Source organism: Nelusetta ayraudi, unplaced genomic scaffold (assembly GCF_046127955.1).
Source record: "Nelusetta ayraudi isolate G7.1 ecotype Tasmania unplaced genomic scaffold, CSIRO-AGI_Nayr_v1 ptg000011l, whole genome shotgun sequence".
Lineage (NCBI taxonomy): Eukaryota > Metazoa > Chordata > Actinopteri > Tetraodontiformes > Monacanthidae > Nelusetta > Nelusetta ayraudi.
This window is the reverse complement of record NW_027466061.1, coordinates 9,072,501-9,094,581: the sequence shown is the minus strand read 5'-3', so window position 1 is coordinate 9,094,581 and position 22,081 is coordinate 9,072,501. Positions and strand designations below refer to the sequence as shown.

General features: G+C 41.1%; 5 protein-coding genes across 11 annotated transcripts in view; 2 read left to right on the top strand and 3 right to left on the bottom strand.

The window, feature by feature from the left end:
• Window positions 1–2,482: 2,482 nt before the first annotated feature.
• On the top strand, window positions 2,483–6,644 carry dhrs1 (dehydrogenase/reductase (SDR family) member 1). Its single transcript, XM_076020619.1, has 9 exons — window positions 2,483–2,636; window positions 3,316–3,464; window positions 4,328–4,471; window positions 4,548–4,627; window positions 4,942–5,074; window positions 5,172–5,315; window positions 5,411–5,480; window positions 5,932–6,012; window positions 6,095–6,644. The coding sequence occupies exons 2-9, from the start codon at window positions 3,321–3,323 to the stop codon at window positions 6,229–6,231; spliced, it is 933 nt and encodes a 310-aa protein (XP_075876734.1). The 5' UTR covers window positions 2,483–2,636; window positions 3,316–3,320; the 3' UTR covers window positions 6,232–6,644.
• Window positions 6,645–7,583: 939 nt separating this feature from the next.
• Window positions 7,584–11,362, top strand: homeza (homeobox and leucine zipper encoding a). Of its 4 annotated transcripts, none has more exons than XM_076020604.1 (3): window positions 7,585–7,963; window positions 8,773–8,868; window positions 9,294–11,362. In XM_076020604.1, the coding sequence occupies exon 3, from the start codon at window positions 9,317–9,319 to the stop codon at window positions 11,318–11,320; it is 2,004 nt and encodes a 667-aa protein (XP_075876719.1). In that variant the 5' UTR covers window positions 7,585–7,963; window positions 8,773–8,868; window positions 9,294–9,316; the 3' UTR covers window positions 11,321–11,362. The 4 variants fall into 4 exon arrangements, with proteins under 4 accessions (XP_075876721.1, XP_075876720.1, XP_075876719.1 ...); XM_076020603.1 differs by having other exon boundaries at window positions 7,585–8,029; XM_076020606.1 differs by lacking the exon at window positions 8,773–8,868 and having other exon boundaries at window positions 7,584–7,963.
• Window positions 11,363–13,483: 2,121 nt separating this feature from the next.
• Window positions 13,484–16,004, bottom strand: LOC142884751 (E3 ubiquitin-protein ligase RNF212B-like). 4 transcript variants are annotated; one of them, XM_076020623.1, is made up of 12 exons: window positions 15,862–16,004; window positions 15,679–15,731; window positions 15,503–15,577; window positions 14,886–14,992; window positions 14,695–14,797; window positions 14,583–14,611; window positions 14,462–14,502; window positions 14,155–14,179; window positions 14,027–14,057; window positions 13,858–13,909; window positions 13,682–13,730; window positions 13,484–13,576 (listed from the first exon to the last, which is right to left on the bottom strand). In XM_076020623.1, coding segments are annotated over exons 1-12 (666 nt in total). In that variant the 5' UTR covers window positions 15,962–16,004; the 3' UTR covers window positions 13,484–13,575. The 4 variants fall into 4 exon arrangements, with proteins under 4 accessions (XP_075876738.1, XP_075876737.1, XP_075876740.1 ...); XM_076020622.1 differs by having other exon boundaries at window positions 13,700–13,730; XM_076020625.1 differs by having other exon boundaries at window positions 13,700–13,730; window positions 15,675–15,731; window positions 15,862–15,944.
• A 1,252-nt stretch (window positions 16,005–17,256) lies between these two features.
• LOC142884728 (zona pellucida sperm-binding protein 3-like) lies at window positions 17,257–19,214 on the bottom strand. Its single transcript, XM_076020575.1, has 9 exons — window positions 19,104–19,214; window positions 18,841–19,007; window positions 18,656–18,762; window positions 18,500–18,588; window positions 18,109–18,289; window positions 17,926–18,031; window positions 17,757–17,842; window positions 17,554–17,641; window positions 17,257–17,455 (listed from the first exon to the last, which is right to left on the bottom strand). Exons 1-9 carry the CDS (start codon window positions 19,168–19,170, stop codon window positions 17,414–17,416), a joined length of 933 nt encoding a protein of 310 aa, XP_075876690.1. The 5' UTR covers window positions 19,171–19,214; the 3' UTR covers window positions 17,257–17,413.
• A 2,072-nt stretch (window positions 19,215–21,286) lies between these two features.
• Window positions 21,287–22,081, bottom strand: part of LOC142884727 (zona pellucida sperm-binding protein 3-like) — a 2,314-nt gene continuing 1,519 nt past the window's right edge. The window contains exons 7-10 of the mRNA XM_076020573.1: window positions 21,950–22,038; window positions 21,775–21,866; window positions 21,556–21,647; window positions 21,287–21,472 (exon numbers count right to left, since the gene is read on the bottom strand). Of these exons, the coding sequence (XP_075876688.1) occupies window positions 21,458–21,472; window positions 21,556–21,647; window positions 21,775–21,866; window positions 21,950–22,038 (288 nt within the window). The 3' untranslated portion in view covers window positions 21,287–21,457. The remainder of the gene's footprint in view (window positions 21,473–21,555; window positions 21,648–21,774; window positions 21,867–21,949; window positions 22,039–22,081) is intronic.

Here is a 22,081-nt window from a genome sequence, read left to right as displayed (position 1 = left end):
AAACAATACCACTTTTGCCTGAAATGACGCCGTAAGAAACCTTGGAGTCATTTTCGATCAGGACTTGACATTCAACTCCCATATTCAGAACGTAGCAAGGACAGCTTTTCTCCATTTAAGAAATATTGCTAAAATTAGAAATTTCTTGTCTTTCAAAGGTGCAGAAAAAAATAATTCATGCTTTTGTTACTTCTAGGCTACATTACTGTAATTCCATATTATCAGGGTGCCCAAAATCTTCCTTTAGGACCTTATAAATGACACAGAATGCTGCTGCACGTCTACTAACTGGAACTCGGAGGAGGCCGCACATTACACCAGTTTTAGCATCTTTACATTGGCTTCCAATTAGAACTAGAATTGAATATAAGATCTTGCTAATAACTTACAAAGCTCTTCACTCTCAGGGTCCTTCCTACATTGAAGAACTTATTGAACCTTATCATCCTCCAAGAGCCCTTCGCTCTGAGGATTCTGGACTTTTGGTGGCTCGTAAAGTCTCTAAAATTAGATCAGGGGGTAGGAGTTTTAGCTTTTTGGCTCCCTTACTTTGGAACCATCTTCCAGCCTCGGTGCGGGGGGCAGACACCGTTAGTTTATTGAAGAGTAGACTTAAGACCTTCCTCTTCCATAAAGCTTACAGTTAGTATCCACCCATTGTCAGTTATACTGCTGTAGGCCTAGACCGCTGAGGGAGATCTTTCTCTCCCGTTAAAGGGATTGTCGCTCTGTGCAGGTGGAGCTTCTAGCGCTTTTTCCTCTCCACCTATAGTACCGATTATTTGCATGATACTGCCGCAGTCTCTGTGTGTCTCCGGCAGGTGAAGACCACGACGCCCGGAGCTGGAGAGTGCGGTCCTGGGAGTCTTGGCGCCACCGCTTCAACTTAGCCACCAGGATCAGGACGAGGACTGGATTTCATGGCAGATCATGGACCATTATGGACTCCTGCCCTCCAAAACATAAACAAGCGCATTCTACATGGACCACAAACACAGACTTACACGCTCTAGATGGACAGCGGCTGTACCAACCCACCACTCAGCATTTGGGCCGATCTAGATTCTAGAATGTTTTGATGTTTATGATACAAAAACATCCACTTATATACATATTTTAATTATTCATTCTTTTATATCTGCATCTACTGTTTATTGTGAGAGCTTTAACCCTGCAACTCACTCTGGCCTGTCTGCCACTGGCTACTTCTATCTCTCGCTCTACAATTTTTGTATTTCCTTCTCATCCCAACTAGTCATATGCAGATGACGGCCCTCTGAAGTCCGGATCTGCTCTAGGTTTCTTCCCACAGGGGAGTTTTTCCTGGCCACTGTCACACTTTGCTTGCTCTGGGGGCCCAGTTGGTTCCCTTTTCTCTGATCGTACAAAGCGCTTTGAGACGTCTTTGGATGTGATTTAGCGCTGTACAAATAAAAGTTGATTGATTTATTGAAGTGAAATATCTAGCATTCAATATGAAATGTGCAATATTTTAGGACACAACTGGCTTATTTAAGAGCCACTACATATTCAGGAAGCCTGCAAACACTTTGCAATATTACAGCTCTTATGTACTAGCGTTCATATTTTTTGTTTTTTAAAGCTGATTTGTTGTTTTACTGTGAGGTCCATGCATTGCAATTTTGTATTTTCATCACTGCATCTTTGAGTAGGTCTTAAAAAATGCTACTGAAGCGTTTTTTCCCCTTTAAATTTTGGTTGTTGTATATGGAATTATTAAGTGTTACTGTCTATTTATTTTAGGTTTAGAGTTATTTAGAGTAATTGTTACTACTTAAAGCTTTCCTATCATAACTACCAATTCCAAAAGTCAAATACAAAGGACAGACTGACACCAAGGGTCATTCTCACTACTGCGCACAGCCCAGTCTTTGAAGCCTCGCAACACAACAGCACCACCATGCGTGTATTTTTAGAATAACACCTCCGGCAGCTCAATGAACGTGGTCAATTGTGTTGGGACTGGTTCTTGTCACAAAAATAACAAAACATTTCTTCTAGAAAAATTAGAAGGGGGGGGGGGGGGGGTACTGGGCGATTGCTACGTTAGCCTGTTAAACAAAGGAACTGTTCTGCTGGTCCTGTCGCGGGTTGTTCCAGTGGGTTGGTATGCTCCCGCAGCCAGGAGCGGCTCTGGAGGAGGACAGAGACCGGGGAGGCGGGAGGCATGGCAGGAACTCGAGGGCCAGATACAAAACCGAAATAAACAATGTGAACATTGCGTCTAATATTTGTTCGACAGCCACCACTGATACCCAAAGGGGACTCTCTCTCTCAGTTTGTGAACGTTGGCATCGCCCAACGAAAGGAGCCAATCAGAGGGTTGGAAGGTCGTCGCCTCGAATGGAGTGGCGGGCCAGCGCCAGAAGGCTGTTGTTAGCCACGCCCAACGAAAGCAACCAATTAGGCTGAGAGGAGGGCGGGCCTTGGTTCAAACAGGGCGTTCTGAAATGGTGAGAAAAGGTCGCGTTCCGCACAGACATTATTTTTGTCAGAGACGTAGGAACACGCACGTTGTGAGTACCTGTTCACCTGGTAACGACTCCTTGAAGTTGCCGACGACGAACTACGTTGACCCAGTAAAGCAGATCATCGAGACGCCGTCACGGAACAAGGTATCAGGGGTTATGCAACTGGGTGTTATGCATATGTAACTGTTGTGCAAAAACAATAATACGCATTAAAATATAAACATTGACCTGCAATTGATTAATCATCATATCATAAATGATCGTTCATATATTTATATATTTGGTCTAATTTAAAAAGTATTAAAAGTAATATTTTCAGTAGCATGAGCGTTAAAAGTGTTAATTTGTTTTAGTAGAAAAATCCCAAACCTGTTTTTTTGCATTTGTGTTGCACTAGTTTGATCATGCAGCAAAAGTCTGGTATTAACATTTTAAACTGTTCAATTTAAAAAAAAAAATAAATAAAAAAAATTCAATTGTATGTATGTATTTGAAATTTTGCTTAACAATGAATTACTCAGGGCAAAGTTCATACCTTTTCATATCACTACTTTTAACCTAATAAGCCCTGCTAGTGGCCGTTACATCATACCTACAATAAACACACTGATTGCTGCTGAGTAACACTGACTCGACCTAACTTGAGGGGTGAATCAAAAATGAACTCTGGACTAGAAAGAGAGATGTGCAGTCTTTGCCCTCGGATTATGTTTGACCAACTTTCACATCTGTTAAATTTAGTTATGATTTATTTGTTTACTTAGTTAATGTTTGCTCGTTTAAGACATGTGCTTTGTCTATTTGCTGCTGTTTCCTCCTGCAGACAAAATGTCCTTGTCTGGCTGGGTGTGTTTAGTCACAGGTGCCTCCAGAGGTATCGGCAGAGGAATTGCTCTGCAACTGTCTGAGGCCGGAGCCACTGTCTACATCACAGGACGCCAGGAAAGGACCCTTAAACAAACTGCTGCCCAGGTGACACCAACAGCTTGACAGTCCTATATGGAAAAAATGTACAGCACAGTGGGTTTGCTCAACCAGTCAAAACTATATAATTAATGTTCACAGTAGTCAAGTTGGAAAACTTGTTGATTTCCACTTGCGTCGCCTTAGTCTCCAAGGCGTAACTCACTCTGCTTCATGTCATCACAGTCTTTGCATAGTTGCAACACAATGGAAAATATGACACTACACATCTCTTCTCAGACTCTCGGGCAGTGGAGTCATTTTGCTTAGAGACACCCCCGTCGTTACCCCTCACACTGTTGTGAAATGATTAGGGACCAAATTATGAGATTGATGTAGAAGATGTGCCATCACTGTCAAAATGAGGATTGTCACCATGAAAAGCCACCCCAGAGTTGGGTGGGTATCTGCCACTGCTGCTCCTTATTTTGCGCTACACACACAAAAAGTGGTTACCAACCGGTCTTGTTTGTCACTTGTTACCCAGAGTTGAATCATCCGCTCCTCTCAACAACACAGAACAATGTGGTCAACTCCAGCAGATGAATAACCTGTTTATTAAACAGAGGGAATTTTATTTCCTTGTGGCTTCCGACATTTCCTAGCCGTGCTGCCCATCCCTACTAATGCAAAGTTTTTGGAAAAGAGAAATGAACAAGTTTTTCTCCAACACCAGACACAGAGCTAATGATTCAGTGACAAGAGAGATACTGTATGAGCAAAAAAACACGGAGTTCCAAACCTTTTTGAATGTACAGAGGAACAATCGAAAATGATCATTGTGGTGGAAATATAAATATTTTCTGCTCCGACATACTGCGACACCTCTATGTCTCTGTGTGGCCCAGCTAACATGTTTTGTCCAATTGCAGGTTAAAGAAAGGGGTGGAGACTGTGTGCCAGTCATCTGCGACTCTACCAATGAGAAAGAAATTGAGGATCTTTTTGAGCGAATCACACGTGAACAGAATGGCAGACTTGACATTCTTGTCAACAACGCCTATGCTGGAGTGCATGTGAGTTCCACACAACTGTCATGGAGAATGACTTTGCTTAACAGCAGTTGTGTCACAATTTAAATTCTTTTCTAAGGCTGTTTTCGAGAACATGGGCAAAAAGTTCTGGGAAGTTGATCCAGCCATATGGGATTCCATCAACAACACAGGCCTCAGGTATGTATGTATGTATGTATGTTTACACTCTGCTAATGCCTTACGCACATCTCCTAGTGTTTTGCATCAGACGTTATGCAACTTGTTCTGAAGGCACTGGGTGAGGGTTTTTTTTGTAAGGAAAATTCCATTCTCTTGTGTTTCCTGCTAAATTCCACAACAAAGCAAACATGAGCACATCTTGGAAAAGCAAGCTGTGCTGTTTTTGTGTTTACTTTAAATTCAAAACCTCTTACTTTTGTCATTTTTATTTGACTCATTGTAAAAGGTGTGGATGAAAACAACTTGACATATTTACATTGTTTATTTGACAGGGGCCATTATTTCTTCTCTGTTTATGCGACGCGGATGATGGTGGCTCAAGGGCGTGGTTTGATAATCACCATTTCCTCTATGGGTGGACTGCGATACCTTTTCAATGTGCCCTACGGGGTTGGAAAAGCTGCAGTATGTCTTCTGCTCATTATTCTCAGCAGTGTCTTAGTGTTCAATCATTGGCAACGTGTAAATCCTGTTTTGTTTTTGGTTTTTTTAATCATTGCAGTGTGATCGGCTGGCAGCAGATATGGGGTTTGAACTGAGAAAGAGTGGAGTAACTTCTGTCAGCCTGTGGCCGGGGGCTGTTCAGACAGAGCTGGTGAATCAGTTTGTATTGGATAAGGATGCAACACGGAAGGAAGGCTTCCAGGTAGACTCTTCAAACTCACAACAGTTGCACATTCGCTGCAGTTTTCCTTCGCTGTAATTCCTTTTTCTCAAATTAAATCATTGTGCTTTCCTCAGATGAGAGATGTCTTCATTAACGGAGAGACCACAGAAATGAGCGGAAGGTGCATCGTCCACCTGGCAAAAGGTAGAATTCTGCTGCATCAAGCAGCAAGACATGGATAGTAAGCTTATCAGCAACTGACGTGATGTTGAGGGAAACGCACCGTCAGTTGTGAATAGGCATAATGTTTGGATTATACATCTGTTTAGGGGTTTGGAAAAGTCGAATTCAAATAAAAGGGTCATCTTTTCAACACGTGATATTCTCATTCTCTGTGAAAATACTAAGGCCCTATCAGCTGTAGGATGTATGCTGCACACAAAGTGTGGTAGTGTGGCGAAACCCTGCAGACTATAGAGTGTTTTCACATTCTCAACACTATCACCAAAGTTGCTGTGAATGGAGCCTTAAGCACCATGCACAGACTAAATCTGCCCACTGTGGTTAGTGCTTTTTTCCCATGAAATTATTTTACTTCTCTTTTTGAATAGTATCCCTTTCATTGACAAACCAAATGTCTGTTTATGCTCTTAAGATAAAAATCTAATTTCGCTGACGGGGAAAGTCCTCATGACCTGTGATCTGGCAAGGCGTTATGGCTTACAAGACATTGACGGTATGGCCAAATTCTGCATTTTAAGTTAAACATTCATCTTGTCATCAAAATAAAGCAATCAAATTTTTCTGTCTTTCTCTAGGTCGCAGCGTCGCCGATTATACTTCCCTGAAATTCTACCTGTCTCAGAACCCATATCTCTCCTGGATGTCAGCTTTTGTTCCGTCATTTGTACGTGTGCCACGATTCATGCTCACCTTGGCAAGCGGCCGGTTCTAAACTGTTGTCAGTAGAGGAGTGACGGCATTGAGCAGCAATTTCTGTCATTGGAAATTCATGCTCTACTCTTTGTTGTCTTCCTGGTTTAGAATGAAATCCACTTCTGGTGGCCTTAACAATGATGACTAACAATACCACTTCAAAGAGCTGCTATTTTAGTTAAACATACTATCATTCCTTTCTGACACTAATTGGTGTCAATACATGAAGTTTAAGTAAACCACTGAAGGATTGTGTATCTTATAATCTTTAATTAAATGCACACAATGGACCTGGACTAGTACTGCATTTTCTATTTGATTGAACAGTCCAAAAAACTGTCATTCAATGACCATTCATTACTGTTGAATTAATGTTGAGTCACTTTTTTTTCAGTTCAGTATTATTCATAAATAAAAGGATTTCTCTTGTCAGTTTCTCAACAGAAATATTTATTGTAGAAATGAATACAGCACTACACTCTGCTGTCATTTCAGTTAGCAATTTTAATATGGAAAAGACATTTGTAGCCATACACAAATTCAATTTTAGAATCAAATCCATAACATACAAATGTCCACTTTGGTTTTATACCTCAGATGTAGAGTTGTTCACAGTTCATAATCTTTCTAATATTTTTTGAATACCGACTGCAGTCAAGCGCAATTTTCTTTTTTATGTTTTATCATAAATTGTACAGCTATGTTTACTCAAACTCTTTACATCTCTCCAGTCTTTTTAAATTGATTTAAAAAACAAAAAACAAAAACAAAGAAAACTTTGTTGTTTTTGATTGGCTAATTTAACTGTTAAAATCCCATTTTTTTTGTTTACGGGCAACATACACTATTACAGGACTGTCTCCTAGTACTACTACTATTACAAAACGTTAGCATGAGAAATAAGCGGTTTGGTTTTTTTTTTGGTTGTTTAAAAGTTAATTTCATTGGCAGTCTTAATTTTTAAACGTAGCAATGGCAATGCTGAAGGAAAAAAACGGGAGTTGCTGACCAATATTAAGATGTAAAAAATTGTGTTTTAGTCACAGCAATATTATTCATAGCAATAAGATGATATGGTATAAACGTTGACATTTTTAAAATAAAAGCCACAAAGTGGGGTCTATGGTTTGTTTATTTCCCAATTAAGACACGGGAAATAAAATCAATCTGTTCCCTCAATTTAATGAAATGGTGTTCTTCTGTTATCATATCAGATGGCCTTTTTGGGGAGGAGGGAGGGGCTGTTGGCATATGACGTAGGAGAATGCCGGGCCTACCGCTGCGGATTAATTATACAGGCGCCTCCTGCGTCCAATGAGATGCCTGCTTTGCCAGTCTGGCACGCCCACCCCGCCGTCACGGTGCGGGAGTCGGTCGGGCCTTCTGGGCTTCCTGGTGCTCAACTCCGCCTCGCCTCGATCTGGCCGGACAGTGGAAACACTTGGCTGTTTAAGAACAAAAGCAACAACGGATGGACCGAGCGGGGGGGACCAAGTAACGGCGACTTCATTTCGCACCTGAATTCCACGGATTAAGACGTTTCCCCGCTCAACGGCAGGGTTAAGACGAGGAGCGAACTCTCAGGCGAACGGCGACAAACTTGGTCGCTTGGCATCTTTGTGTTCTGACCGTAATCCGTCGAGGTGCTGGATAAAAAAGACGAGGGTCAGCCCGACAGACGGACGGGTATTGTTCCCCCGGTCTTCCTTCGAACTTCGGCCACAAAGCACCGAGTGGAGACGGGAAACTCCGTGAGTCTTTGGGTCTACGTTGCGCTTATTGGGGATTCGCGGTTTACGGCCGCTTTGGCGTTTTCGGTAAGTTTATTTTTGTGTTTCGCTCAAGCGTGTCTGGCGGCGAAGTGCGCCTGTGCAGTGTAAACCGTTTTAGTTGGTACGCCATAAAGGAGGGGGAGACACTGGACCGCCTCGGCCACTGCCACACAGGGCAACTTTTAGAGCTTTTCCATCGCCGAAACAAATATTTTTCCACTCTCGTTGCGCGTTAAACACACCAAAACACCGGGAGACCTCTGCATTATGTCCCCACTCTAGTTTCCAATATATCGCAGTGAGTGGCCACCGGATTTCCCAATTTGGAAAATTATTTCGGGAAAAACATCTTGGGGTTCATGCGACCCTAAATCAATGGTAATGTAGCTCACTTTTTCAGCTGATCGAGTTAAACAATTTTCTTATGCATCTAAACACCTTCTGACTTTTAATTTGTGTTTAATTAATTAATGCTCTCCGATACTGTAGTAATGAAGGGAGACGGACCCCATGAAATACATGAAGTAATGGCAAAAAGAAAACCGTTGGTTTATCTGGATTACAATTAATTACTCATATTGATCACATTGATACTTCATGAGTGACGTTGGAGTACTGACCTAACACCTGTTGCTTATCAACAAGTTCGTATTTAAATCGATTAGGTGTATTTTTTTCTCTTTGAAAAATTCCCAATTGTCTCTGAGGACTACTTTGTTTGCAGTGCGTTTAAAGTGATACCGTCGGACTTGAACATGGTTAAATCAACTCATTTTCTCCTTATCCAGGTATTTCTTGTATTGGTCTTTGTGCTGGGGATACACTTGAGCTACACTTGAGGGTACTGAAAAGTTGGAGGTGGAACAAAGCCTTCCTGGAAAAGGGTGAGAAAGTAGGCTGTGATGGATTTCATAGAACCCCATTCCCCACGCTACCACCCTTTGCGACAGGCCCCCTTGCCACCCCCTTACTCTCTCTCTCTCTCTCTCGCTCTCTCTCTCTCTCTCACACACACACACACGCACACACTCACAAAACAAAAGTCAGTCACTTGGGGGAGGGGATCCTAGTCTGGACCGAGTATACGACGAGTTTCATTGAGAGTTTTGAATTAGAAGTGTGAAGTTGCGGGGGGAAGGGAAACAGCTGTCGGATAATTGACTCTGAGAATGAATAAGAGCAAAAAGTGCCCAAAACATCCTAGTGTGCACTCTGAAATGTACATAAAAGGAACAAAATTTTCAAAATGTTATTTTGACGGCCATGTTTGGTCATCAACAACTAATTCACCCCATTTGTTTCTTTGTAGGAAAAAGTGCTCCGTTATCCCAGATGGCGACCTACAATGAACATAACGGAAGAAATGGACTTCACGTTGGAAAGAAGGAGTCCTTTGAAGGAAAAGTACTGACAACGCACTTTGAAGGAAAGCTGGAAAGCAAATGCTCATCCAAGGATTTGTCCCGCTCTAGCAGCGGATCAGAAAGCAATGGAAGTGGTGTACCAAGTTTTACTACTAACCACAACTCGGTTGTGTGCCTGCCACTAGTGTCAGAAGGGCTGAAACTGGTATGGACACAATCTGATCAAACCCGTGAACTTGACACAATTCCAGAGCTAGTCCAAGCCTTCAACTTGTTTCCATACCCCTCCTCCCGTGAGGTTAGTGCTTTGGCTCGGTTATGTGCCTTGCCCCTGGACAAAGTTAAGGTGTGGTTTATGGTGCAGAGAATTAAATATGGCATCAGCTGGTCATCAGAAGAGATAGAAGAGACACGGCGGAAGCTGGCCGTGCCTGAGCTTTATGATGACTCAAATGAAACAAATGATGCCAAAGTGAAAAGTTACGACGAGTTGGTAATCATTGATAATGACTGTGATGAATCAGAGGGGGTGGTCCCTACCTTCACACCACCGATAAAGAAAACAAAATGTCCATCACCAGATACCAACAAACCAGCCAAACCCAAAACTCCCTGTTTCAGTTCGACCCTCCCACCTCCTCAGGATTCATACTTCTACCGCCCACCAGCCGACACAACAGCAAGTCCAGCAGCGGAGGTCACCCTTGACCTTTCAGAGTCATCTACACAACAGCACCGTCATGGGCGCTACAAGAAGTCTAAGGTTCAGCTTGCTGCACTTAGAAAGAGCTTTCTAAGAGAGAACTGGCCAGCAGAGGCAGAGCTTAGACGTCTGCAGGAAGAAACAGGGCTGACCCGTAATGACATTCGTAAATGGTTCAGTGACAGTCGGTACCAGCTCAGGGTTGGCCGAGGAAGCTTGGCTGCTGCCCAAAACTATTCTCAACACACTGCAACTGGAGGTAAACATGACCAACAACAACAACAACAACAACAACAACAACAAACTCAGCCTCTTTCACTTACTACTCAAAAGACTCGTCAACTAAATGGGGTCAAGGGTTCTGAAGGAGCTCGTAGTAATGGGGTCAAAAATTCCCATTTCTTTCAGACCTTTTTATCAAACAGTCTTGAAGCCTTTGGGGGAAAAGCTGCTGATGCTGATGGTTATGAGGTTGTTGAGGATCTCTCTGGTGATGGTGACACTTTTAAGGAAGAAGAACAAAACGACGAACCCTTGCAACTGACCAAGATTTGTAAGACGGAGGAGGAGCCGCTGCAGGAGCCGTCAAGTACTTTAAAGGCTAACCCCTGTTCTTCACCCTCAGTCAGTCCACCACCGACTGCCTCGCCCGAAAAACTGGTTTCAAAGAGCATCAGCACTTCAAAGAAGTCAGCCCACTCATCCAAAGCCAGTTCCTCAGAAACTCCTTCATGCATCTCAGGGGCTTCCTCTTCTACATCCCATACCCTCACACCTGCTGGGCGGCCGAGAAAGACCAAGGAGCAGTTAAATGTGTTGAAGCAGCATTTCTTACGCTGCCAGTGGCCGAAGAGTGAAGATTACACTGAACTTGTTAAACTTACTGGATTACCCCGCGCGGACGTAATCCAGTGGTTTGGGGACACACGCTATGCTGTTAAAAATGGTCAACTGCGCTGGGTGAAAGGAATTCGTGATCAGTTCTTGGCCCTTCTCGCTGAGCAAGGTAGCGGTGGTATAACCAATGGAAGTGGTTCATCTCCTAGGGTTGTGGGAAGCCGCAAACGAAAATCTCAAGCAATTCCTTCAAATGCAGATTCTCCAGATATCCAGCCACTGGTAACATACCATCTTGCAACAGGCACACTACATGAAAAAGACCTTGACTCTCTATGCAAGAAGTCCAGAATGAGCTATCAGCAAGTGCGTGATTGGTTTTCATCACAAGATAATGGGCAGACAGAACAAGAAGCTGTTGTTGCAGATTGAGACACTGGAACTTGACTTAGTTAATGGTTTTTTTTTGTTTTGTTTGTTTAAAAAAAAAAAAAGAAAAAAAAAGTTGGTGCAGTATCTCCCTTACACATTTTGTACCAACAAACCAAGGTAACTACTTTGGTTTGAATTGCTTTAATTAAGGCAGGTTTGAAACATTTAGTCTTCCCAGTACAGGCACAGATGGGGTTTTTGTTTTGTTTTTAATAAATACATATATGCTGCATTTCAAGCTTATTCTAATATATTTGGACTTGAATGATAATTGTGCCGCCTGTGTTTCTGTAAATAGGACTGTTAACTTGTACACTGGTTTGATATATTTTTGAGCTTATTATCTCTGTTTAGATATTGCTACTACGGAACTTTTAGTATGCTACTGTAGAAGTGTAATTTAAAATGGATTTACTTGGTACATGACCGCAGAAGTTACTGCTTCATAAAAATATCAACCAATCAGCCACAAATACAGAAACATGGACTGTTTATATGATTAACATTTGTTGTCATCCTTCAGTGCAATACTCTGCCAGGAACCCTACATCTTGGTTTTTATGTGGACTTGAAACAACTACCTGCTGGGTGCAGCATCTATGGCTGCACCAATTCTTGTAGCATTGGTCCGTCAGCAGTTTGATGTTTTTTTCCATAAACACTTACCTGAACCAGCCTGAGAAATGTGATAAAGGCGTTTAGGTGTAAACCTGACCCCGGAATGCCTCAGATATGAATTTGACAGAGCTACACTGGGCGTTCTGTCCATTGTCTTTGCAGTGCTGTTGGTCAGGGTTGTCAACTTGAACCGATGTGTGAGCGGGTATTTCAGGTCAGAGAACACCCTCAATAATTCAAGCAACCAGGGTGTTGATATTGGAGTGTTACACTGAAGCCACAGTTGATATTAGTCGGTCATCTGTCATTGGTTTTAATGTTGTGGTTGATCTGATTTGACTGACAACGGTGTGCAATCATTATTCCCTTGCAGCCAGTAATTCATAGTCATAAGAAGCACACTGGACATTTATATTTTAAAAGGACCTCTTGCACTTTGGTTTTGTAGCCTGCTGCCATTTATGTTCATCTAATTCTGCTATTTCAAAATTATGGGGTCCTAAATAAACAGTTTCATTGTTGATTTTTTTTCAACACCAAATCCAGTTATTATGCTTGTTAAGAGCTTCACGACACATTTAAATTTATTAACCGTCTTACAGCCAAGATGACACAGATTCCACTGTGTCTCATACTACCAATACTCTGCTGTAACAACTTGTTTTCCATTTGCATTAAATTGTTAGTGTTTTATTTTTTCAGTAAGACTATGAACAGTGAGGAAGCTATAATCGAATTCATTTCATACAAATATGAGTATGTTACTTAAACTTGATTTTCAATGTCTACCCTGATCAAGTCAGTATTTTTTTTCTTCTGACATTTTTGTCTTAATAGGTAGAGGGCATGTTGTGATGGTTTATAATCTAGAGAAACCAGAAGAATCACAGGTGCCCATGTACTACATATGTAGCAAAGGTTTTGAGTCCAAAGAATAAATTTCTGTTAAATCAGATTTTGAGTTAATAAACATTACGTGTTGCAACTTTACACTTTAGTGTACTTCTTAGTTAGCCTACAGGGATCATTTGGTCTTTAGATTGAGTCAGAGTAGTTCATTTGATATGTCTGAACAAATGCTTAGAATTCTGGTTCAACAGTGGCCAGCGTTATTTTTCTTAATAAGAATGAGTTAATGCAAGTGTCATGTCATGGAGAAATGCTTGTGTCTTCCTTTGCAGACGTTTCCATTGTATTTTTCCTTCCTGTTCCCATTTGCACAGTTGTGTCACTGGAAACCAGTAAATCTTTGCTTTTACAATGACGTGTGTGCGCAAGTTTTTCATCTTCATGTATGACTCAAATTGAATCTGACTGACAACATTGATGTTCCACTTGCTTAAACATTGTGGCTGAGAAATATTTTAGCACTAAAAAGAATAATGTATTCCTTGAGAAAAAAAAATACATGGACCCAATAACTAATTTTGATATGCAGATCATATGTGAGCCAAGCAGAGAGTAAATAATTTGAGACAAATTGTATGCACACAAATTTATATTTAAACGAGGGATCCTGTCTAACTTGAACTGACAAAAATGTACTGGGTGACAACTTTTTATTAACGCCTGGGTGAGTGTATTAATAATCCACTCATAAGCTGGTTCTGGAAACCACTGGAAGCCTGCGGCTGTGTTCTGAGAATGATAAAAATAGACTGACTTAGAACCAACATGCCAACATTTATACATTAAAACAGAAGATTATAAAAAATAGATAACATCCGTCAAGTCAAAGGTTACCAAGTAAGAATTTCCCACCTTGTAGGAGTTCTGAAAGATGCAGGTGTTCCTATTTATTAAAAAAAAAATAAAAAATATTACACTATTAACAAAAACAGTTAATTAAGTGCATAAAGTATTTGATGTTAAATTCCAGTCAGGAAAAAAAAAAAAAAAAAACTTTCACTGACACTTACTATTTTCATGAATTGAACTGTGGCTAGAAGTGGAGATAGCTGATTCAGGAGTCTGACAAAACAAAACAAAAACAAACCGCACAAGCACGTCTGTAAATTTATGTCATAAACATTATAGCAAAACATGTACACATTTTTGTAATTCAAAACATGGCCCTGTGAAACTCACCATGAGGGAGGAGAGACTCGAACCTCTGTCTCTGGAAAAAAACATGCTTTTATGTCAAAATATTGAGGCTAGTTTTGAAGTCAAGCTTTAGGAAGGACTGTACAAAGCTTGAATTTGAAATGGCTTACCTCAGAGATTGTAAACGAGGGGTAACTGAAAAAAAAAAGTTTAAATTAACTAATTAAAGAAACAAAATCTAAAATGGCTCACCAAGTCTCGGCCTTTTTTCCAGATATGTGGCCATATTTAAACTTTTTTCTCAAACAAAGCTTTTGTGATAGAGGTTGTTGTTAACACATAAAACTAATCTGTGCCTTAATCGCCAAAAGCAACAGTGGCTAAATGGCTGGGGCTTGGGGAAAATGCTTTTCATAAAAATACCCACATAAGTGAGAAAAAAGGCCAAAATGATTGCACTGAACTCACGGGGTGTACCTGGAGAGGTGACAGCCACAGGCAGGGATATTCTCTGACTGCTGTATTTGAACATAGAGTTACTTTTAGGTTGTTCAGATCAACAGAACTCAAATGTTTTAAATGATGTGAACTGTCTTACCCATCAATGTGAGACTGTCCAGGGGACGCCTATGTAAAAGGAAGCGCGCAGGATAAATAATATAAAGAAGAAAAAAAAAAAGTTTTCTACTTCAGTATTCTGGAACACTTACCCTCCTCTGAGAAAGTGGCTTTCTCAGCTCGGTCGTTTCCCTCCTCAGCTCTGAAAGCTGCCTCTTTAAATCAGAGTTCTCTCTCTGCAGGTTAGAGAGCTGCCTTTTGGTCACAAATGTGAAAATATATAGTGATGCAGTCATTTTTCCCCAGTACTTCTACATATCAATAATAGAGAACATAAATCCACCTGTAAGCCTGTTCAGTGACTTCCTTCAAGCGCAGTTCCAGTTCAATAGACTTGTGCCTGTAGTGTGTGGTGACTCTTTCTATCTGAGTCTGTTGAAAATGAGCAATCTGCAGAACATAAAGTTCACAGTCAAATAATGCAAGCTTTATCTCAGCCATTCTCGGGAATGCCAAGGGATCTTGCAGCAATGTGAAACCTTGAGCACACAACGCATTTTACAAATTCAACTCCTAATCAATGCAGTCCACACGTGAAGACTTTTAGTCACTAAAAAATGATCTTTCTGAAAAATACCTTCCAAAATGAAAACTTTCAATTTCACTCACCCTTAATGTAAACATGTATGATGTAAACAAACATAAATGAATGAAAAACAAGACAAACAGGATTTTAAGTGTGTAATAGCTAAATATTCAGAGGTGTTTAAAAAAAACAACTAGAAGCCAAAACAGATTTTTTTCAAAATACCAAGGCCTTAAAGCCATGCTTTTAATATAACCGTAATTGGAGAAATCTCTTGTTAATTGACTGACTGCTCTGACATTTAACATCCCAGAATGGCAACTCTCCAATAGCAGCAGTGAGACAGCTCTGTGGTAACACTTCACAAGACAGACCTGTGAAAAATGCTCCAGCCGCGACTGGATGAGCTTAATAGGGTCTTTGAAAAACACCCTTTCCTGCGGTTTCATCTGGAATTGAGAATTTGTACAGATAATCATTTTGTAAAATATCTTCTGCTGGTGACATCAAAACAATATCCTGCAGTTAATACATCAGGGAACTCACCTACCTTGTCTGTGATGGGCAAGTAGCGACAGCTGCTCCCACACACACTGCACTGCTCTGTAGAAAAGCACAATCACAAGATTGTCAGGTAGTCAGGCAATGTGTTTCATCTGAATCTTCACATCAAGCGGTTAGTGTGTTAATGGAATCATAAATCTATAAATACAAACACATGAACTTATCTTACTAGACTGAATACATGTTTCGCAAAAGATGTGACCACAGCTGGAAACGGCAAAGTTTGACCCTCTAGCTGTGAAACACTTATTACAGTGGAACCAATCCATTTGTAGTCCTGTGGGTTTCCTGTTGTGCAAAGAAGCAGAATCACAAATATGTACGGCTGGTTTCTTTTTTTTTTCTCTCTCTCTCTTTTTTTTTACCGGCAGGCGGACAGATAGATTAACATAGATAATTTAGTGACAGCAACAGTAAATTCCATTCTACATCTTTCTAAATATGCCGTTTGTTTTTTATTATATTACTATACACCAATACACATCTCTCCTCTGTTCCCCCCCGCCCCCCTTCACAATGGCGAACGATGCGAATTGGATACACTTTTTATTTTATTTTTTTAGTATTGGCCTAATTAAGGCATTCGCAAGTTAGCCGCTAGCTTAAATCGGGGTATCCCTCCTATTTGCAAGATCAACAGATATTCAGGCGTTACTTTGACGTGTCAGCTATAAGGTATTTGCCGCCCGAGTGCGTTTTCAACACAAAAACGGTTACCCGTGAACGTTTTCCTGCAGTTGTGGTCCAAGTTGGCTTTACTCCATCTCTGCTGTTCTGTCCGCCCGGACTGTCCGTCCCGCCTCCTCACGGGACGCCATGTTGTGATTGGCCAAGTGACGTCATCCCCCAGAGTTGAACTCCGATATGGGACCCAGGGCAACTTTTTTTTTTTTTTTTTGGTACGCCTGCGTGGGGTGGACTGTCCTATTTCGTTTAAGCTAGCGGGCATTTCTAAAGTCCGTCATTTACAGTCTAGTGAAACCCAGAGGTTACCATAACGCGGGCCACTGAAGTGTTTAACTTTAACATAGTCTCTGAAGTGCAAGACCTCGCATTATTTCACACTGTAACGTTAGGAAGGAATTAGACACCTCCCCTAACGCAGTTTAATGAAAGCCTAGGACAAATTATAGTTTCAGGTTAGTATTTCACCAGTAGTCCTCCCAATGCAAGAAGACTTTTTTTTATTAATGTGTTTACTTTTTACTTCAAAGAATTTTGTTCTCTTGTCATCCATTTAGCAGAGGGTTAGATCAGGCCATTGAACACTGCACCAATATCATGTTCAAAACCTGCTGTAGAAAGGGGTTCCTGCTGAAACAATACACTGCTTGATCAATTAGCAAGCAAATGTGCTCACACATTTCCCAGCAGAGGTCTTGCACGCATTTATGTTCATAAAAGGACTCAGAATGTTGCCTTTAAGAATGAGACCCTTTAGAGACCCCTCCATCATTACCCAAAGTTCATAGCATAAAAGTCTTGCAGAATTGCGAAGTTTGAAGGCCACAACAACAAAAAAAAAACCTGACTATTTGAAAACAAACAGTCACAACCAAATTAAGTTGTTTAAATACATTTAATGTCCACAGTCCAACGCCCAACAGACAGGCTTGAGCTTTTAGAAGCTGGTGAAAACAGTTAAAAACTCCATGAAAAGAAAACCGTTTCAAGGATCTTTTCAAGACCGGGTGCATTTTTGGAATTTACATTAGTGATCATCAGTAGGTCAAGAACGGCCGTTTGGGTTTTTCCACGCACCCCTGTAAGGCAGTCAGGAGAGAGAGGGAGAGAGAGAAAAAAAAAGAATGGTTTGAGTACGATGAGACCAGTCTGTCGGGAGAGGAAGTTTTACAGTCACCTGAAGCGGTACTTGGTGCCTTCCTAGCTGTGCAGTGCCACAGCAGTCACAAAAATCCCTATATGCCACTTTGTCCAGCTGCTCCCAACTGAATCCGGGGTGAAGAAAAGTCAAAGTTATTCCAATTAAATTGAACTGTCAATTTTTTAAAGATTTAGTCAATAATAATACCACCTTTTAAGACAATTAAAATATACTTTTACCCATGATGTTCATTATAGTTGCAGGCCTTTTTGGTGTTACCCATATCATCAGGATTCCAAGCCACAAGTTTGCAGCGGATAAACACCTGGTATTGCGATGAGAAGTTGCAAGAAAACTGCACTACACACGCACACAAAAAAAAGCCCCACTAGAGTCAGTTTTACTTACCTCTTCTCCATCGTCAAACTTAAAAGCTTGAAGGGACAGTTTGAGCTCAGATGAATTTTGCCTCTCCTCAAATTTTGAGCGCGTCCCAATGCCATCTACAAGACATCTGCATGGTAAAAGAGCAGGTTTACAAATAGCAAGTGGAATCTCAGTAGGTCTAACATTTCTCGCAGTTAAAATGACCCTTTGTTGGTGATGATGTCATGTACAGCAGTGCCAGGACGGATCTCTGGTGTAGTGGATGCTGCACACTCCTCAAGGAGTAGCAACAATGGCTGATGGCTGTCTTGCTCCACACTGGCCATAATGGGGATTAAAGAACCCAATACAAAGCTGCTGGATTCTGCTGGGCCAGAGAAGTCACCTGCAGGCACATGAGTTACAGTTAGAGGTGTAACCGGGAAATGCTTCAAATTGGCGAAACAATCCCAGTTGTCAGCATTCAGTACAACTTCAGATCTTTGATATCTGAATCAAAGCTGTATTTTGCCAGATTTAGGTTATTTGAAAACATTCTGCTGCATCCTAAACATAATACAGGAATCATACGAGTTGGAAAACATTTGGCACTCACTGTTCATGAGTCCGAGGTGGAACCCCAGAGCCGCAAAACCAGAGGTTTCAAACTCCGTCTCATACATCGAAGGGTGGTCGGTGCTGGGCCTGCATAGAAAACACACCAAAACCCATCAAATAGTCAACAGTCATAAAATTTGTTTTGTATGCTCACCTCTTATATTCACAGACGACCGGTTCACCAGTGAAGGGTGCAACTTTGGCTTCAGCAGAGGAATCGTAAGTCAGATGGCTGCTGTACAATAGCTGCTCCCCACTGACCTGCAAGAGGCATCAGACTGGCATCACACTGCAAAGCACAGAGCTGCACCACAGTGTTTGGGTGGAACAGCTGGTTACCAGTCGTGTGAAGCCACAGTCATTGAAGTGGACGTGGAAGACAGCCTCCCTTTGCGTCACACTGTCGGGGAAACAACCACCCAGACGGAAGAGTGAGGGATCGACCAGGGGTCTTTTCACAGTCGACACCACTATCACGTGATCATCCCTGCAGTCCTTCTTCATGTCTTCAAAGGGACACACAACACAAATTTTCATCCACTCATATTGAACTTTAAGTCATTCATCCACTAGGACAAATATAACTACACCTCAGCCGTTACCTGCATACACACATACAGCCAGGAGCAAGCTCAGTCGCACACCACCCTGGCAACAGGACCCCATCATGACTGGAGACAGGACCCTCAGCACAGGACAAGGCTTCCTTTCTACCCCAGAGGCATTCATCAGGGAAACGTCCTCCACCTGTTCAGTTCTACAGCATCAGGTGCTGCAACCAATCAGCTCTGATTGAAGGAAGCACTGTGAGACGCTGTCTGTGAGCTGATGTCACACATAACGACAGGGAAAATGTATTAATTTCTGCTTGTTGTCATTTTTATTGGCTTGACTATTACAGTGCAGTCCACCACCAATGTACACCTAAGGCTATTCATTTTATACCATTTATTTGAATATTACAGATTAATTTCCCCATTTCCGGAAATAATCTCAGCAAATCATTGACATAAAACCACACTCCACGCACACACACAGACACACAAAGAAGGTTTTGCAGGATATTAGTTTAACACGTTTTGTGATATTGGATGGCTTTAAAATATTGTGCCAGGCAAGTTGTATTTTTGATATTTTGCTATTGTACAACTGGAATGCTCTTGGTCAATCCAAAATGTGAACAAACCATCAAACCTGAACATTTAAGTAGTAAAACTGACATTTTAGCTTTCTTAAGAGAATATCTTTATGTACACCATTATTTGGCAACTACTAGTGTGCAAAATTATTATGCATCTAAATGAAAAACAAAGAATTTCCCATCTCACTTGTTTATTTTACCTGTTAAAGTGAGAATAATAAACAAACTCAAAATTAACAAGTAAACATTTCAGAAATTGTGAAAAAATTCAGAAATATATATATATATTATTTTTTTTTTTTTTTAAAAAAAAACCTCAGTCGTAGGTATAGCCACATTTCTTTTCAATAACACTCACAAGCCTTCCATTCGCAGAGTTAGTCAGTTTCTTGATCTGGTCAGAATCAACTTTTTGTGCAGCCGCAACCACATCCTCCGAAACACTTTTCAGACGTACTGTTTACCTTTACTGTAAATTTCCTGCTTAAGAAGGGCCTAACAGTTCTCAATAGGGTTTAAGTCGAGTGAAGAGGGGGGCCATGTCATTAGTTTTTCATCTTTAAGGCCTTTACTGGCCAGCCACACAGTGGAATACTTTGATGCATGTGATGGAGCATTGTCTTGCATAAAATCAAAGTCTTCTTGAAAGATGCAGACGTTTTCCTGTACCACTGCTTGAAGAAAGTGTCTTCTAAAAATTGACAGGAGGTCTGAGAGTTGATTTTGAGTCCATTTTCAACCCGAAAAGGTCCAACTAGCTCATCTTTAACAATATCTGCCCATACCAGTACCCCACCCACACCTTGCTGGCATCTGAGTCGAAGTGGAGCTCTGTAGCCATTACTGATCCAACCACGGGCCCATCCATCTGGTCCATCAAGAGTCACTCTCATCTCATCAGTCCACAAAACCTTTGAAGAATCTGTCTTCAGATATTTCTTGGCCCATTCTTGACGTTTCAACTTGTGTGTCTTGTTCAGAGGTGGTCGGGTTTCAACCTTTCTTACCTTGGCCATGTCTCTGAGAACTAAATACCTTGTACTTCTTGACACTCCAGGTAGGTTGCAGTTGTGAAATATTGCAGAACTGGAGGATAATGAGTTCTTGGTGGCTTCATGTTTGATTCTTCTCAATTTTTTGTGGTTAATTTGTGTCTTTTCTTCTCGACACGTTTCTTGCGACCCTGTTGACTATTTGCAACAAAACGTTTGATGGGTTCTGTGATCACACCCCAATATCTTAGATATTTCAAGTGTGCTGCATCCCTCTGACTTTTTTTTATTTTATTTTTTTAATTTTGACTTTTCAGAGTCAGTTAAATCTGTTATCTGGCCCATTTTTCCTGATGAGAAGAATCTGCCTAATAATTATGCACACCTTGATATAGGGCGTTGATCTCCTTAGGCCACACCCTCCCTCATTACACAAATACACATCATCTGATATGCATTATATCTTCTTAGTGTTCAAATTTACACAGCTTGGAGTTGGAAATTAAGGATAAAATGATATGGTCAAAATAGTCACTTGCCCAATGATTGTGAACAGTGTAGTATTGCATTGTTTGATATTTCTTTTACATTATGTATTTTAACAGTTGTTTATTTATGAGCCTTTGCCCCAAGTATCAGTGTTTAGAGGGAAATCAATACACTGAAAAAATGAATTTGATCTCACTGAAAGTTTACTGTATATAATTCATTTTAAAGCATCAGTAGAAATCACACAAAGCTGAATCTCAACATCCTGTTGGTGTGGAGGCCACAGCAATCTGCTCCTGGGCATCTTGTTGTGCAGATCATAGTGTCCATCAGGTCAGACTAGGATTTCCTGGCGAGACAAAAAAAAACAAAAACATCAAGTCCCGTGTACAATGCTGAAAACACAAGGTCTCACTCGCAAAGACTTCATACTGTCGAACTGGAGGATTTTAAATCCATCAAATCAGACGGATCTACAATGATCAGTGGTCCCAAAACAGATTTGTGGCTGAATCCCTGGGATCCTGAGAAAAAAGGTAGGGGGAAAAGACATTTTTAGGGACATTGTGAGAACAAAATGTAAAACAAAATAAAAATAAAATCAAGACAGAAAAAGAAAATACTGGTGTCTGCACTACAGAGAAAAAATACCCAAATGCACTCCTCTCCTGGGGCGAGACTTGCAGGTTGAGTCGCAGCAGCTACAAAGAGAATTCTGTCTGGGGTCATCAAGCAGCTCCCACCTGCCACAGGAGCAGTGACAGAGGACCAACGTCAGCATAATGTTGCACTAAATTTCAAAAGACCAAGGTGCGCTCATCATCACCTGCCATTTTCCTGGTCATAATTGCAGGCTTTCTTGCTTTCATCCAGAGTCTCTGGATCCCATGCCAACAGGTTGCAGTGAATGTACACCTTAAGGAGCACAACGACACAAGCAAGAACAAAATGTTATTCG